This window comes from Danio rerio, chromosome 14 (assembly GCF_052040795.2).
Source record: "Danio rerio strain M-AB ecotype USA chromosome 14, GRCz13ab, whole genome shotgun sequence".
NCBI classification, from domain to species: Eukaryota; Metazoa; Chordata; class Actinopteri; order Cypriniformes; family Danionidae; genus Danio; species Danio rerio.
Genome location: NC_141034.1, coordinates 51,248,759 through 51,263,465, shown reverse-complemented (window position 1 = coordinate 51,263,465; position 14,707 = coordinate 51,248,759). Strand labels below are relative to the sequence as shown.

The following is a 14,707-nucleotide window of genomic DNA, read 5'->3' as shown; positions in this document are numbered from 1 at the left end:
TATGTTTACTCGTCGATCTCACCAAAGCCATCAATGTCTCCATAACTCACTATCAACAAATAACTTTGCATGACATAGGCCTACCGTCAGGGTTCAATGCAGATTAAAACAGGCTCGCATCTTTACTGCTGTTGCACAGGGGGGCTAACTGTTGCATTTCAGTAAATGTATAGCCGATGCTTTATAGAAAAATCTAGTAATTTGGTCTTCAATCAATAAAAACTGCTGCTGTAGTTTACTCTGTTCTTAGTGTTCAAGTATACACTAGTATGTTAAAGTTCAGCTTCTTCCCTCTTTGTTCCCTGTAGTTAAAGGGTAAATACAGTATTTGTTCCCTCCTTGTTCCCTGTACTTACAGGGTAAATACCACATTTGAGGGTTGTAAATTAAAGTGAAGCTTTGTTCCTCTCTTGTTACCTCCTTGTTCCCTGTACTTACAGGGTAAATACCACATTTGAGGGTTGTAAATTAAAGTGAAGCTTTGTTCCTCCCTTGTTCCCTGTACTTACAGGGTAAATACCACATTTGAGGGTTGTAAATTAAAGTGAAGCTTTGTTCCTCTCTTGTTACCTCCTTGTTCCCTGTACTTACAGGGTAAATACCACATTTGAGGGTTGTAAATTAAAGTGAAGCTTTGTTCCTCTCTTGTTACCTCCTTGTTACCTGTACTTACAGGGTAAATACCACATTTGAGGGTTGTAAATTAAAGTGAAGCTTTGTTCCTCTCTTGTTACCTCCTTGTTACCTGTACTTACAGGGTAAATACCACATTTGAGGGTTGTAAATTAAAGTGAAGCTTTGTTCCTCTCTTGTTACCTGTAGTTAAAGGGTAAATACAACATTTGTTCCCCCCTTGTTCCCTTTAGTTTACAATGTAAAATCTTAAAGGCAGTGAAATAAATATACAAACACACAATATATTTCTTCTTTACTTTGTAACCTTTATTTTAATAAATAAGCATTTTAAAAGACTTCATATTAATCAAACATTGTCTTGTCTATCATTGCCTATACTCATTCATTTTCTCTTCGGCTTTGTCCTTTTGTTAATCTGGGGTCGCCACAGTGGAATAAACCACCATCTTATCCAGCATATGTTTTACGCAGTGGATGCCCTTCCAGCTGCAACCCATCTCTGGGAAACATCCATACACACTCACTCACACGCATTCACTACGGACAATTTAGTCTACCCAATTCACCTGTACCGCATGTCTTTGGACTGTGAGGGAAACCGGAGCACCCGGAGGAAACCCACGCGAACGCAGGGAGAACTCCATGCAGAAACCTTCTTGATGTGAGGAAACAGCACTACCTACTGTGCCACCGTGTTGCCACCCAGCTGCAACCCATCACTGGGAAACATCCATACATACTCATTCACACACATACACTACGGACAATTTTACCTTACCCAATGTCACCACATATTTTTGGACTTGTGGGAGCACCCGGAGGAAACCCACGCTAACATAGGGAGAACATGCAAACTCCACACAGAAATGCCAACTGACCCAGCCGAGGTTTGAACCAGCGACCTTCTTGCTGTGAGGCGATTGTGCTACCCACTGCACCTGCCTATACTCAAACAGCAAAATAACACATTATTTCCTTCCCCCTTTTTTTCTGGCATCTCTTGCTTGGCTTCCTCTTCTGCTCTTCTCAGCTTCCACTGAGGACTCTGATGGTGAGTGGCTGATGAAATCCCATGGGTCTTGCTGCTCTGCATTTATATAAAATATATAAACAGACAGAAAGGCTTTTAGTAAGCTATAGACATGTTTATTTTCCTGTTTAATGTGTGTGTAGTGGTTGTCCAACAATTTCACACACTAAACATTTACAGATACCATACAGACACTATACATTACTATCAAACAAAAGTACTATCATCAGATCATATGGGAGATTGTGATCATTTATAGTGATAATAATTAAAGCGCAGAGGGGAAAAGGCTTAAATATATGTGCAGGCAGTATAGACTTTGAAGTAAAGATTATTTGCAGTTCAGTGTACATATTTAAATTCTGTGTCACTCATTAAATGGTAAGTAAATGTAACGTTTGGGTTAACTACCCCTAAGGTTAGTTTTTGATTAAAGTACATGTCTTAACCCATCATTAGTCCTAAATAAAGTGAAAGATAACATAATATGGTTGATGTACTGTTATGGACCCTTTTTACATTTCAGCACAGTGAATGGGAAAGTACAACACATTTTTTTTACAATCTTCTTTGCTCAAATAAAATGAAAACTTTACGATGGTGTTGTCTCGACAATTAGAAAAATAAAAATATAGTGTGAAATAACGCCAGCAAGAAGAGAGAATAGCTTCTAATTTACTCATGTCCATAGACACTGTTTGAAACACCTCGCACATGTAATCATATTATATAATGCATACGTAGATACAAATAAATGTTATTTTATAAAAAAAAATCATATAAAAAACTCAAGGATTTTAGATCCTGATAATCGTTAAACGCGTCATAACAGTGTTGTGAAAAGGGTGTAATTGTTAAAAATAGGTACAAACATCAGATATAAACAAAAACCTAAACAAACACTTATATGTACATAACGTCATAAAAATACTTGTTTTATTTACCTCGCGCTGCCGTCCTTGTACTGCCGTGAACAGGAAATTCTGGGAATGGAGGACGGAGAGTTGAATCGATTCGTCTTCAACAAACCGATCAGTGTGACATCAAAACATCGCGAGAACAACAGACAGCTCCGTGTGCATTAGAAATCCATCTCGCGATATTGTATCACTTCAGGTACGCGCCTACTGATTCGTTGATTCAAACGAGTTGTGAATCAAGAAGCCTCTAAAGATCCGAATCAAACTGCAGCAGCACGCCACGAGGTTTTGCTCAGACTTTTGGGACGTTTGGAATTGCTCCGTCTTGTCACCATGTAACACATGTGAGTAAATTGTTGTCAGTAAATAAGGCTATTGTTACGATTAGAAATTGTGCATTAACCAGATTATATTTATTTTGTTTCATTTGTTTTTAGCGTAACATTAACGTTAGTTCATGGCCGAATCTAAACGGCCAGCAGCGAATATTTACCAATGTTTACTGTCGTTTACTTTGCACATCTTAGAAATGTTGCCAAAGTTCCTATGGATTTAGTTTCTTCATGTCATTCCAGAAAGACTGGATGATGAGCAGGTCAGATCTCTGTGGCTGTTGTCATACTGACTGTGCAGACGATTTTCTCCCTTTATACGTTAATTACAGCAAAGTTAATGACAAAATTAATGTTTGGAAATGTAAATTGATATTTTCTGTAGCATGCCAGTTTGATATATCAATACCCCCCCCCCCCCCCCCCCCCCCAATTACTAGTAACGTTTGCCTAGGACTTTAGCACAGTAGCCTACTATTTAAGCCTTTTCCCCTCTGCGCTTTAATTATTATCACTATAAATGATCACAATCTCCCATATGATCTGATGATAGTACTTTTGTTTGATAGTAATGTATAGTGTCTGTATGGTATCTGTAAATGTTTAGTGTGTGAAATTGTTGGACAACCACTACACACACATTAAACAGGAAAATAAACATGTCTATAGCTTACTAAAAGCCTTTCTGTCTGTTTATATATTTTATATAAATGCAGAGCAGCAAGACCCATGGGATTTCATCAGCCACTCACCATCAGAGTCCTCAGTGGAAGCTGAGAAGAGCAGAAGAGGAAGCCAAGCAAGAGATGCCAGAAAAAAAGGGGGAAGGAAATAATGTGTTATTTTGCTGTTTGAGTATAGGCAGGTGCAGTGGGTAGCACAATCGCCTCACAGCAAGAAGGTCGCTGGTTCAAACCTCGGCTGGGTCAGTTGGCATTTCTGTGTGGAGTTTGCATGTTCTCCCCATGTTAGCGTGGGTTTCCTCCGGGTGCTCCCACAAGTCCAAAAATATGTGGTGACATTGGGTAAGGTAAAATTGTCCGTAGTGTATGTGTGTGAATGAGTATGTATGGATGTTTCCCAGTGATGGGTTGCAGCTAGGTGGCAACACGGTGGCACAGTAGGTAGTGCTGTTTCCTCACATCAAGAAGGTTTCTGCATGGAGTTCTCCCTGCGTTCGCGTGGGTTTCCTCCGGGTGCTCCGGTTTCCCTCACAGTCCAAAGACATGCGGTACAGGTGAATTGGGTAGACTAAATTGTCCGTAGTGAATGCGTGTGAGTGAGTGTGTATGGATGTTTCCCAGAGATGGGTTGCAGCTGGAAGGGCATCCACTGCGTAAAACATATGCTGGATAAGATGGTGGTTTATTCCACTGTGGCGACCCCAGATTAACAAAAGGACAAAGCCGAAGAGAAAATGAATGAGTATAGGCAATGATAGACAAGACAATGTTTGATTAATATGAAGTCTTTTAAAATGCTTATTTATTAAAATAAAGGTTACAAAGTAAAGAAGAAATATATTGTGTGTTTGTATATTTATTTCACTGCCTTTAAGATTTTACATTGTAAACTAAAGGGAACAAGGGGGGAACAAATGTTGTATTTACCCTTTAACTACAGGTAACAAGAGAGGAACAAAGCTTCACTTTAATTTACAACCCTCAAATGTGGTATTTACCCTGTAAGTACAGGTAACAAGGAGGTAACAAGAGAGGAACAAAGCTTCACTTTAATTTACAACCCTCAAATGTGGTATTTACCCTGTAAGTACAGGTAACAAGGAGGTAACAAGAGAGGAACAAAGCTTCACTTTAATTTACAACCCTCAAATGTGGTATTTACCCTGTAAGTACAGGTAACAAGGAGGTAACAAGAGAGGAACAAAGCTTCACTTTAATTTACAACCCTCAAATGTGGTATTTACCCTGTAAGTACAGGGAACAAGGAGGTAACAAGAGAGGAACAAAGCTTCACTTTAATTTACAACCCTCAAATGTGGTATTTACCCTGTAAGTACAGGGAACAAGGAGGGAACAAATACTGTATTTACCCTTTAACTACAGGGAACAAAGAGGGAAGAAGCTGAACTTTAACATACTAGTGTATACTTGAACACTAAGAACAGAGTAAACTACAGCAGCAGTTTTTATTGATTGAAGACCAAATTACTAGATTTTTCTATAAAGCATCGGCTATACATTTACTGAAATGCAACAGTTAGCCCCCCTGTGCAACAGCAGTAAAGATGCGAGCCTGTTTTAATCTGCATTGAACCCTGACGGTAGGCCTATGTCATGCAAAGTTATTTGTTGATAGTGAGTTATGGAGACATTGATGGCTTTGGTGAGATCGACGAGTAAACATAAGGTAAGTAGTGTATGGAAATATATTTTATATTGAATTGCAGATTTAAAATACATACAGTATACAATAAGGGTTCATAATTTCACAGGTTGTAAACCTTTTATTCATTAAACACCCCATATAAAACCCAAGCACTGAATAAGAGTACTAATGTACTCACGCAGGTGCATATACAGTACATTTGCAGATAGCAATAGGTTGTCACCATCCTTGCATAATTCTTTATATGTATACAATACTTGAAGAAATGTACATCGTAAACTTAATATACTTCTTTGCGTGATGGATATCTTATTGTTACTCCCCTTTTACGCAAACATTATGGTTTGTTCTTTTGCAATTTAAAGAAAAGTACAACCTTATTTCACTGTACTTACGCGGTACCTTTCATGCTAAATATCTGGTTGTTATCCCCTTATTACCCGAGCATTACAGATTGTTCCCTTATACTTACGTAAACGTTATTTATACTTACACTATAGGTACAGAAAAGTACACCGTTATTTCACTGTACTTACGCGGTAATTTTCGTGATGAACATCTGGTTGTTACCCCCTTTTTACCCAAGCATTACGGTTTGTTCCCTTATACCTACACATACGTTCATTATACTTACACAGTAAGTACAGAAAAGTACACTGTAATTTCACTGTACTTACGCGGTACTTTGCGGGTTGTAAAAGAAAGCGTTACCCAGTTTTGACATGATTTGCTTATTATGTCTTTCAGTTGAACAATAGATCATATACAAAAGCCTTACTTACGACAAACTTTCCATGAACATAATAAAAACAATAAGACGTCATTAAAGTTGTAAAAAAAAAAAATGCTGGGTTAAACTCAATTCCATCATGTCCTAACACAAAACATCACATTGAGAAATTATTTTAAAAAATTTAACTACTAAAAAAAATGAAAAAATTAAACATTGTGCATTTCTTAATACTTACTGAATAAATGTCATTCATTCATTCATTTTCTGTCGATTTTCCGGGGCCGAGTCGCGGGGGCAGCAGTCATAAGAGAGAACCCCAGACTTCCCTCTCCCCAGAGACTTCCTCCAGCTCCTCCGGGGGGGGGGGGGGGGGATCCCGAGGCGTTCCCAGGCCAGCCGAGAAACATAAACCCTTCAGCGTGTCCTGGGTCTTCCCCGAGGCCTCCTCTCAGTGGGACATGCCTGGAACACCTCCCTAGGTAGGCATCCAGGAGGCATCCGAAACAGATGCCAGAGCCACCTCAGCTGACTTCTCTCGATGTGGTGGAGCAGCGGCTCTACTCCGAGCTCCTCCTGGGTGACAGAGCTCCTCACCCTATCCAGAAGAGTGCATCCTGCTACCCTTCAAAGGAAACTTATTTCGGCCACTTGTATCCGAGATCTTGTCCTTTCGGTCATGACCCAAAGCTCAATGAATGTATGTGTTGTTTCATAAACGCCAGGTGATTTCACACACTGTATAAAATTTGATAAGTAGAATGGCTAAAAATCCATCAGCACTGCCTTTGATTAGCAAACATGGATTTTCGGTGGACATCCAGGCTAGATTGAATTCATCAAATTTCATAATCACGAGGCCCACAGTGGCATGACTGTCAGCCGTGACATCTTATTATCAGCCGTGACAGCAAGCAATGAGCCCGTTAATGCAATAAGACAAATGAAGACGGCCACAGATATGACAAAGACAAGCAAATCCAATCTCATGGCTTCTCTTCATAACATTCTCTCGGCCCAGGAGCTCAAATGAAGGAAAGCACTTATCGTTTAGAAACCTATTATTTATAAACTACAGTGTTGATTTCACACTACAGTGAAGAAGATCATGCTCTTGATTATATACAGTACTGACAATTTAATTATACCTCACAATCTCTATCTCATTTACATTTGACATGCTTCAGATATCACTAAATGCAGCGTTAATTTATTTTTATTTTATTTGCAAATCTCTCAGTGTTTTCAACCCTGTTGTTGTTGTTGTCAAAAACACAATGCATTCAGTTAATGCATTCATCCTTCGCTCAGGGGACCTGCAGAGCCTGAAGAAACTCTTATTCTGAATATTGAATATAAATAGAGTAAAGGTTCAAACACAGAGGCTTTCCTTTTGGTTTAATAACTGGCTTGGTGCTGCCTGTTGAGACCTCAGTGATCAAACATAACACTCAAAAGCCATCAGTAGAAATGGGCTTCTGATGTACAGTATAGGCAACATGTGCATCTGTAAAAGTGTATACAATTACACAATGTATAGTGCTTACTGTATAGTATGCATAATTAATGAAATGCTATAGAAATGGCATGTTTCTTAATCTCTTCTCTGTCAATGTTTGTGTTTAAAGGGATAGTTCATTCAAACATTACAATTCTGCCATCATTTACTCACTCTTTACTTGTTTCAAAGCTTTATTACTATCTTTATTCTGTTGAACACTAAAGAAGATATTTTGAAGAACGCTGAAAACCTGTAACCATTGACTTCTATTTGTTTTTCCTTTAGACCATCTGCTTGTTGTCACGCGAAGCGGCTTCCGGGTCCAAGCACTCTATCTAACTGTATAGGGGAGACTCATCAAATGGTAATAAAAAACAACTACAAAGTGAAGTAATACTTTTGAGAATCACAATCGTTTAACGGAAGCCAGCCAGTAGGTGCTGTGCAGGTAAACCTCACTCCTCTGATCTCTAAAGGTGTATATATATATATATATATATATATATATATATATATATATATATATATATATGTATATACATATATATTATATATATTTGTATATTTATATATTTTATATATATATATATATTTACATATTTACATATATACATATATATATATATATATATATATATATATATATATATATATATATATACATATATATATATATATATATATATATATATATATATATATATATATATATACATATATATATATATATATATGTGTGTGTGTGTGTGTGTGTGTGTGTGTGTGTGTGTGTGTGTGTGTGTGTGTGTGTGTGTGTGTGTGTATATATATATATATATATCCATGCCTAATATCCGATGGCCAGAAAGTGATTAATTTTTATAAATTGTTAAAATATTGGTATTTGTGTAGCAGTAAGTCTAAAGACTGTTGTGTACACTATGATTTTATATAAAATTAACTTTAAAGTGTGATACGACAAAAAAGTGTCCATAAACAAATATTTTCTTAATTCAAATGAGTAGTGGTTTGGACCCGGAAACAGTATTCCATACGTCACAGATATGTCACGACTTAAGCGGATTTTGAGGGTTGTAAACAAAAACACGGGTCCCAACGTAATTCCTGATTTACATTTTTAATTTCTACAGCTTCCGAGAATCCAAAAAGAGCCACATATTGATGAATAATGCTGTGACAGCTGTTTAAACATTAAGTTATGATCGAATTGCTTCTTGTTAAGCCTGGTTTATATGCGACCTGTCTGTTAGTTCGCTTGAGTGCGCGCAGCAAATATGACGTAATGGCAGCATTTGCGGATGTTCGCGTTGGGTGTGCATGACATGATTTCGGCTTGTGGAGCGCACTTTTTTTTTTTTTTGAAACTCGAGCAAACAGTTCACGCAGCTCTGCGTTTGATTTGAGTTTGAAACACTTTGAAGAGATTTTGAAACAGGTACGACTGTACAGACATCTTTATTTCTGTCCATGCGTGATCATAAGAAGAACCAAATGACCAATAATTCTTGGCCAAAAATTGCAACAGCAGTGAGAAAGGAGGAAAGATTTTGCTAAAAAGTTTGTAAAAACCTGAGGGTTGAGTTTGGTAAAGCTAAAGTTTAATGAAGGGGATTTCCATCACAGGTTTTACTCTGATGCATATATTACAATTTTGAATTTAAAACAATTTAATACTTACAAAACTAAAATGAAGTCACATATAATTTTTTTGATAACTGGAAAGGAATATTTGAACTTATCGTTTTACAACATACTGATGGTTTATTGGTGATAATGGTCAGGAATACTGGACCATTATTGCGGTTTTAGCATATGTATAGAAACTAGCCAGACAGAAATGTGTGAATGGAATGGGCTAAAACTTAAAAAAAAAAAACACCTGTATTTTTATTAAGTGTACTTTTTTGCTTTTATTCTTGCCATTCTTACCTATGTTCTGTAGTCATTAATATTTTTATAAACTTTAATAGGTAAAACTGTTCGAGATATGAACAAAAGCAAGTGATGCATCAACGTTTGATTAAAAAAAAATCTTGAATGGTTATAAAAATCCTTATAATTATAAAAATAATTTATAAAAATAAATAGTTTAAAAATATTGAGTGATATTAATGATATAACATATTTCCGGAAACTTTCTACTTCTCTGTTTATCCGTCACACTTTACAGTCAGTTTCTATTGACCGCCCCCTGTCATTAAAGAATATAACAATGGTGAACTCGGCAAGTATAAAAGCCTCGTCCATTTCGTGAGGGAGTATAAATCCAGCTTTACAGTTATGAACTAGTTTTATAGCAAGCAGGAAATGTACATGGGCCAATGACATGAGCACATTGAAATAGTCTATACAGAAATCAATAGTTACCAGTTCTTAGCAGGTTCAAAATATCTTCTTTTGTACTCAGCACAAATAAAGAATCGTATAAACGTTTGGAAAACTTGAGAAAATATTCATTTTTGGGTGAACCATCCCTTTATGAGTGAATGGGAAGTGCTTCACGTCATGTCTGATTGTTCATGGTAGTTTGCTGCCCTCTTGTGGTTTAAACGGGCATTTTTCTTGTTAAACAATGGGTATATGGTCTTGATAACATAATGTTCACTCTAAAATGTTAATTCTGTCATCATTTGCTGACCCTCCACTTGTTTTGGATTTTTTTTCCTCATAAATGGAAAAGAAAATATTTGGGGGCAAAAAAAAAAGCTGGAAACCGATGACTTCTACAATTGACTTCTATTGTATTTTTTTTCCTTTAATGGAATTCAATGTCCACCAGTATCCAACATTCTTCAGAATACCTTCTTTTATGTTCAATGAAAAAAACGTTGTAACTACATGAGGGAGTAAATTAAAATGTTTGGGTGAACTATGCCTTTAAGACTTCATCAGCTATGCAAACAATCAAAGTGCCATGGAGATTTGTGACCTGTTATATAATTTAGATAGGAAAATAGCTTGTGAAAAAAAATTTATTAGAAACAATGTGATCGTATTACTTAAACAGGTCATGTGATGCTAAAAATAAAGTTCAGTATGATTAGACTACAAATTAAGATTTTTGAATACCGCTTTAACTGATATTTCTGATATTTTGAATTGTGATATGTAAAACATAAATGTTGATGGAAGTTTTATAGTGTATGGATATTTTAGTCAGATCTGAATCGCTGTTTTCTGTAAGACAGACTAAATCTTTTTGTAATTGCAGAAATTATACTGTATATATGATCAGACATAATAAAATACTATGAAAAGTGAAAAGAAAAAAATCCTTAGTGTAAAGATTATTTAAATTCTAATTACTGCCAAATCAATTAATCTTAGCTTATAATATTACAGTTTTTGACAATTGCTACGACAGAGTTTCAATACATTTAACAAGTTTTCTAAACTCTTAACACAGTTAGCACAACATCCGTCTTTGTAGGCTACACAATTTACACATTTCTTGTTGCTTTGACACAAAAAGCATCCGGTTAACCCCGATTTAAAATGCTTGAACTTCTTTTACACACAAACTCAACCAAGACCAAAATAATGTAATACGTCCGGGTAAGATATGCAATACAGTCATTACTGTACTATACATAGTGAGTTTTGTAAACTACTCAATAAACCTGGAGTTCATTACTACATACAGTAGAAATACAGTACAGTACAGCATTTACATACACTGAGTCTAATTACTTTCAGAGTCATGGAGTTGGAGGCCAAACAAGTCCCACATGAAATAGCCTTTGTAAAAAAAACTTTAATCTTTTGATATTATTTACAAAATTACAATTACAAAGAAATCCTTTTTTTCTGATACACTTATTAGAATTAGAACATTATATGAACACCAATAAAGACCAAACTACTAAAAGAAAGCCTTAAAAACTGTTTTTTTTTTATTATTATTATTATTGAAACCTTTAATATTTTGTAATTCTACAAGGCCCTTACATAGTTTTATTAAGTATATATACTTTTGTTTTTTGGTTTTTATATTTGTTTTTCTGTACACTCGTGACTATTTTTTCTTTTCTCTTTGGATTGTTCTGTATTCTGTTCTTTAAGCATTAATAAAAACAATAAAAATCAGATAAACAATATAACATTACATTGTAATAAAGTTTACAGCTTTACAGAGATAAGCAAACAATAAGAGACAGCTCATATCTGAAGTTTCATTTTGAAATCATTCATTGTGTAGCTTGGTTAAACTAAGCGTTTTCCTCATCCTTATTGTACTCTCCTCTCCTGGTTTTAATTTAGCTCTGCTGCTAGCCTTGAGGCTTTGCTGAAGTTGCATCACCATGACTTGGCAAAATATATCAGAGAACTTTGTCCTTATATTATCTACAAGTTTATTGGTAATAGTGTTGGTTTCAGTTTGGAAATTATGTTGTGATGAAAATGTGGTCATTACCACACTGCAAAAAATGCTTTTCTTACTTATATTTTTTGTCTTGTTTCTTGTCCAAATATCTACAAATTCTTAATTCAAGAAGCATTTTCTAGACAAGCAAAACATATTGCCTTGTTTTAAAAAAATAATATGCCAAAATAAAGTGAGTTTTTCCTCAAATCAAGCAAAATAATCTGCCAATGGGGTAAGCATAATGATCTTGTTTTCGATTTGTGATAAGATTTTTTAGCTTACCCCATTGGAAGATTATTTAGCTTGATTAAAGAAAAAAAAAAAAACTCATTTCATTTTGGCATATTATTTCTTAAAACAAGACAATATGCTTGTCTAGAAAATTCTTCTTGATTTAAGAACATTTAGATTTTTGGACTAGAAACAAGACAAAAAATCTAAGAAAGAAAATCAGTTTTTGCAGTGTACATATATATATTTATATATACACTGCTATATATTTTTTATAATATAAAAAACTGTATATATATATATATATATATATATATATATATATATATATATATATATATATATATATATATATATATATATATATATATATATATATACAGTTGAAGTCAGAATTATTAGCCCCCCTGACTTATTAGTGCCCCTGTTTTTTTCCCCAAATTTCTGTTTAATGGAGGGAAGATTGTTTCAGCACATTTCTAAGCATAATAGTTTTAGAAACCTATTTCTAATTACTAATTTATTTTGTCGTTGCCATGATGACAGTAAATAATATTTTAATTGATATTTTTCAAGACACTTAAGTACAGTTTAAAGTGACATTTAAAGGCTTAACTAGGTTAATAAAGTGAACTAAGCAGGTTAGGGTAATTAGGCAAGTTATTGTATAACGATGGTTTGTTCTGTAGACTATCAGAAAAAAAAAATTAGCTTAAAGGGGCTAATAATTTTGTCCCAAAAAATTAAATAAAACTTCCTTTATTCTAGCCGAAATAAAACAAATAAGCAAAAGAAAAACAATATTATCAGACATACTGTGAAAATGTCCTTGCCCTGTTAAACATAATTAGGGAAATATTAAAAAAAGAAGAAAAATCAAAAGGGGGCTAATAATTCTGACTTCAACTGTATATATATATATATATATAGTTAATAACTAAGAGTTGACTAATGAACAGTTGATCCCTGTGTCTGTGATTGGTTTAAGCCTTTTGTAAGTTTGAGGCTGTCTGTAAAAATCAGAAGTAACAGGACAGTAGTCGCATTATTACCATGATTCTAACAAATTAGCATGAATTAGCATGTTGTTAGCGTTTTTCTAGCATAAATTAGTATGATTCTAATAAATTAGCATGCTATTAGCATGAATCTATAATAAATTAGCATGTTGTCAGCTTTTTTCTAGCATAAATTTGTATATTGATTGCATGTTTATAGCATGAATTAGCATGATACCAACATGAATTAGCATGTTTCTAACATAAAATAGCATGTTGTTAGCATGAATCTAGTATGAATTAGCATGTAAGCATGAATTAGTATGTTATTTACATGTTTCTAAAATTGATTAGCATGTTTACTTAAATACGAATTTACATGTAATTTCCCAAAAATTTAAGTTTCTCACTATTCACCCTTAATTGGTTCCGACAATATGAGTTTCTTTATAATGTTAAAAACAAAACAAGATATTTTGAAGAAAGCTGAAAACTGTTATCATTGACCTCCATGTTATAGGAAAAACAACTAAGAAAACCATCTTTAGAACTGACCAAAGATTCTGGCGTAAATAAAGTTAATCAGGCCTAGCCAAATACCTTTTGTTAATTAAAGTGATATTTGCTCAACAACTAAAAAAAAAGGCTTCTTTTATCGTTAACTCATCCTTCACTTGTTACAAACTCCATGACTTTCTCACTCACTTTCCTGCAGCCTAGTACCTGATTTATCATGGGTCGCCACAGCAGAATAAACCACCAATTAGCTACTGTTAGCTACTGTTAGCAATTAGCTATCAGCCCATTTGTTCTCCAGCCAGAACTAGCAAATGTTCCTTTCCTCTGATATTTTCATATTGCTGATATTTTGAAAAAAGCTGGAAACGCATTGATTTTCATAGTTTGATTTTTGTATAACATGGAAGTCAATGTTCACAGGTTTACAGCTTTCGTCAAAATATCAGAAGAAAGTCAAACATTTCCCAGTTTTGGCCAATTGCGAACATATCTTTCAGAGTAATTGGCAGTTCATTACGCTGTGGTAACCCCTGTTAAATTAGGCATTAAGCCGAAGGAAAAGTGGGTGAGAAAGTCAAACAGGTTTGTAACAAGTGAAGGATGAGAAAATAATGAATAATGAATCTTCATTTTTGGACATACATTCGCTTTAATTTTTAAAAAGCTATTTAGCTAGGCCTGTTTAACTCTTTATTCACGCCAGAAATGTTAAGACCGAGCTGCAACTCCCTCATTTTTAAAGATGGTTTTCATTTAGTGTGGAGTTTAGGGCGGAAAACCGGCTTAAGCCAATCATTAACCGCTACACGAGCGCGTGTGTTGCCCTCCCTCTCTCTCTTTCAGTGTGTGTGTGGATACATACTCATCATCATCTTTGCTGAAGCGTCTCACAGCGGAGAAAAGCCATGGCAGCTGCGAACCGTGTCCTTGTTTACGGAGGGAAAGGAGCTCTTGGCTCGGCGTGTGTGCATTATTTTAAGTCCAAAGGCTGGGTGAGTGGAAATAACTCTTTATTTTCATTCTGAAGGAGTCAAGTCACGTGAGCTGCTGCGTGCGCTCAGAGTGAGTGACACCTGTTGATGCGACCCAATAACA

General features: G+C 35.1%; 1 protein-coding gene across 3 annotated transcripts in view; it reads left to right on the top strand.

Annotated features, from left to right (window-relative positions):
- Window positions 1–14,453: 14,453 nt before the first annotated feature.
- qdpra (quinoid dihydropteridine reductase a) overlaps window positions 14,454–14,707 on the top strand; it is a 242,118-nt gene continuing 241,864 nt past the window's right edge. For 2 of the 3 annotated variants that reach the window (XR_015506866.1, XM_087280664.1), the window contains exon 1: window positions 14,454–14,604. Coding sequence is in view for 2 of the 3 variants with exons in the window: in XM_087280664.1 (XP_087136790.1) it covers window positions 14,518–14,604 (87 nt within the window). In the remaining variant the exon portion in view is untranslated. 3 annotated transcript variants of the gene reach the window in all.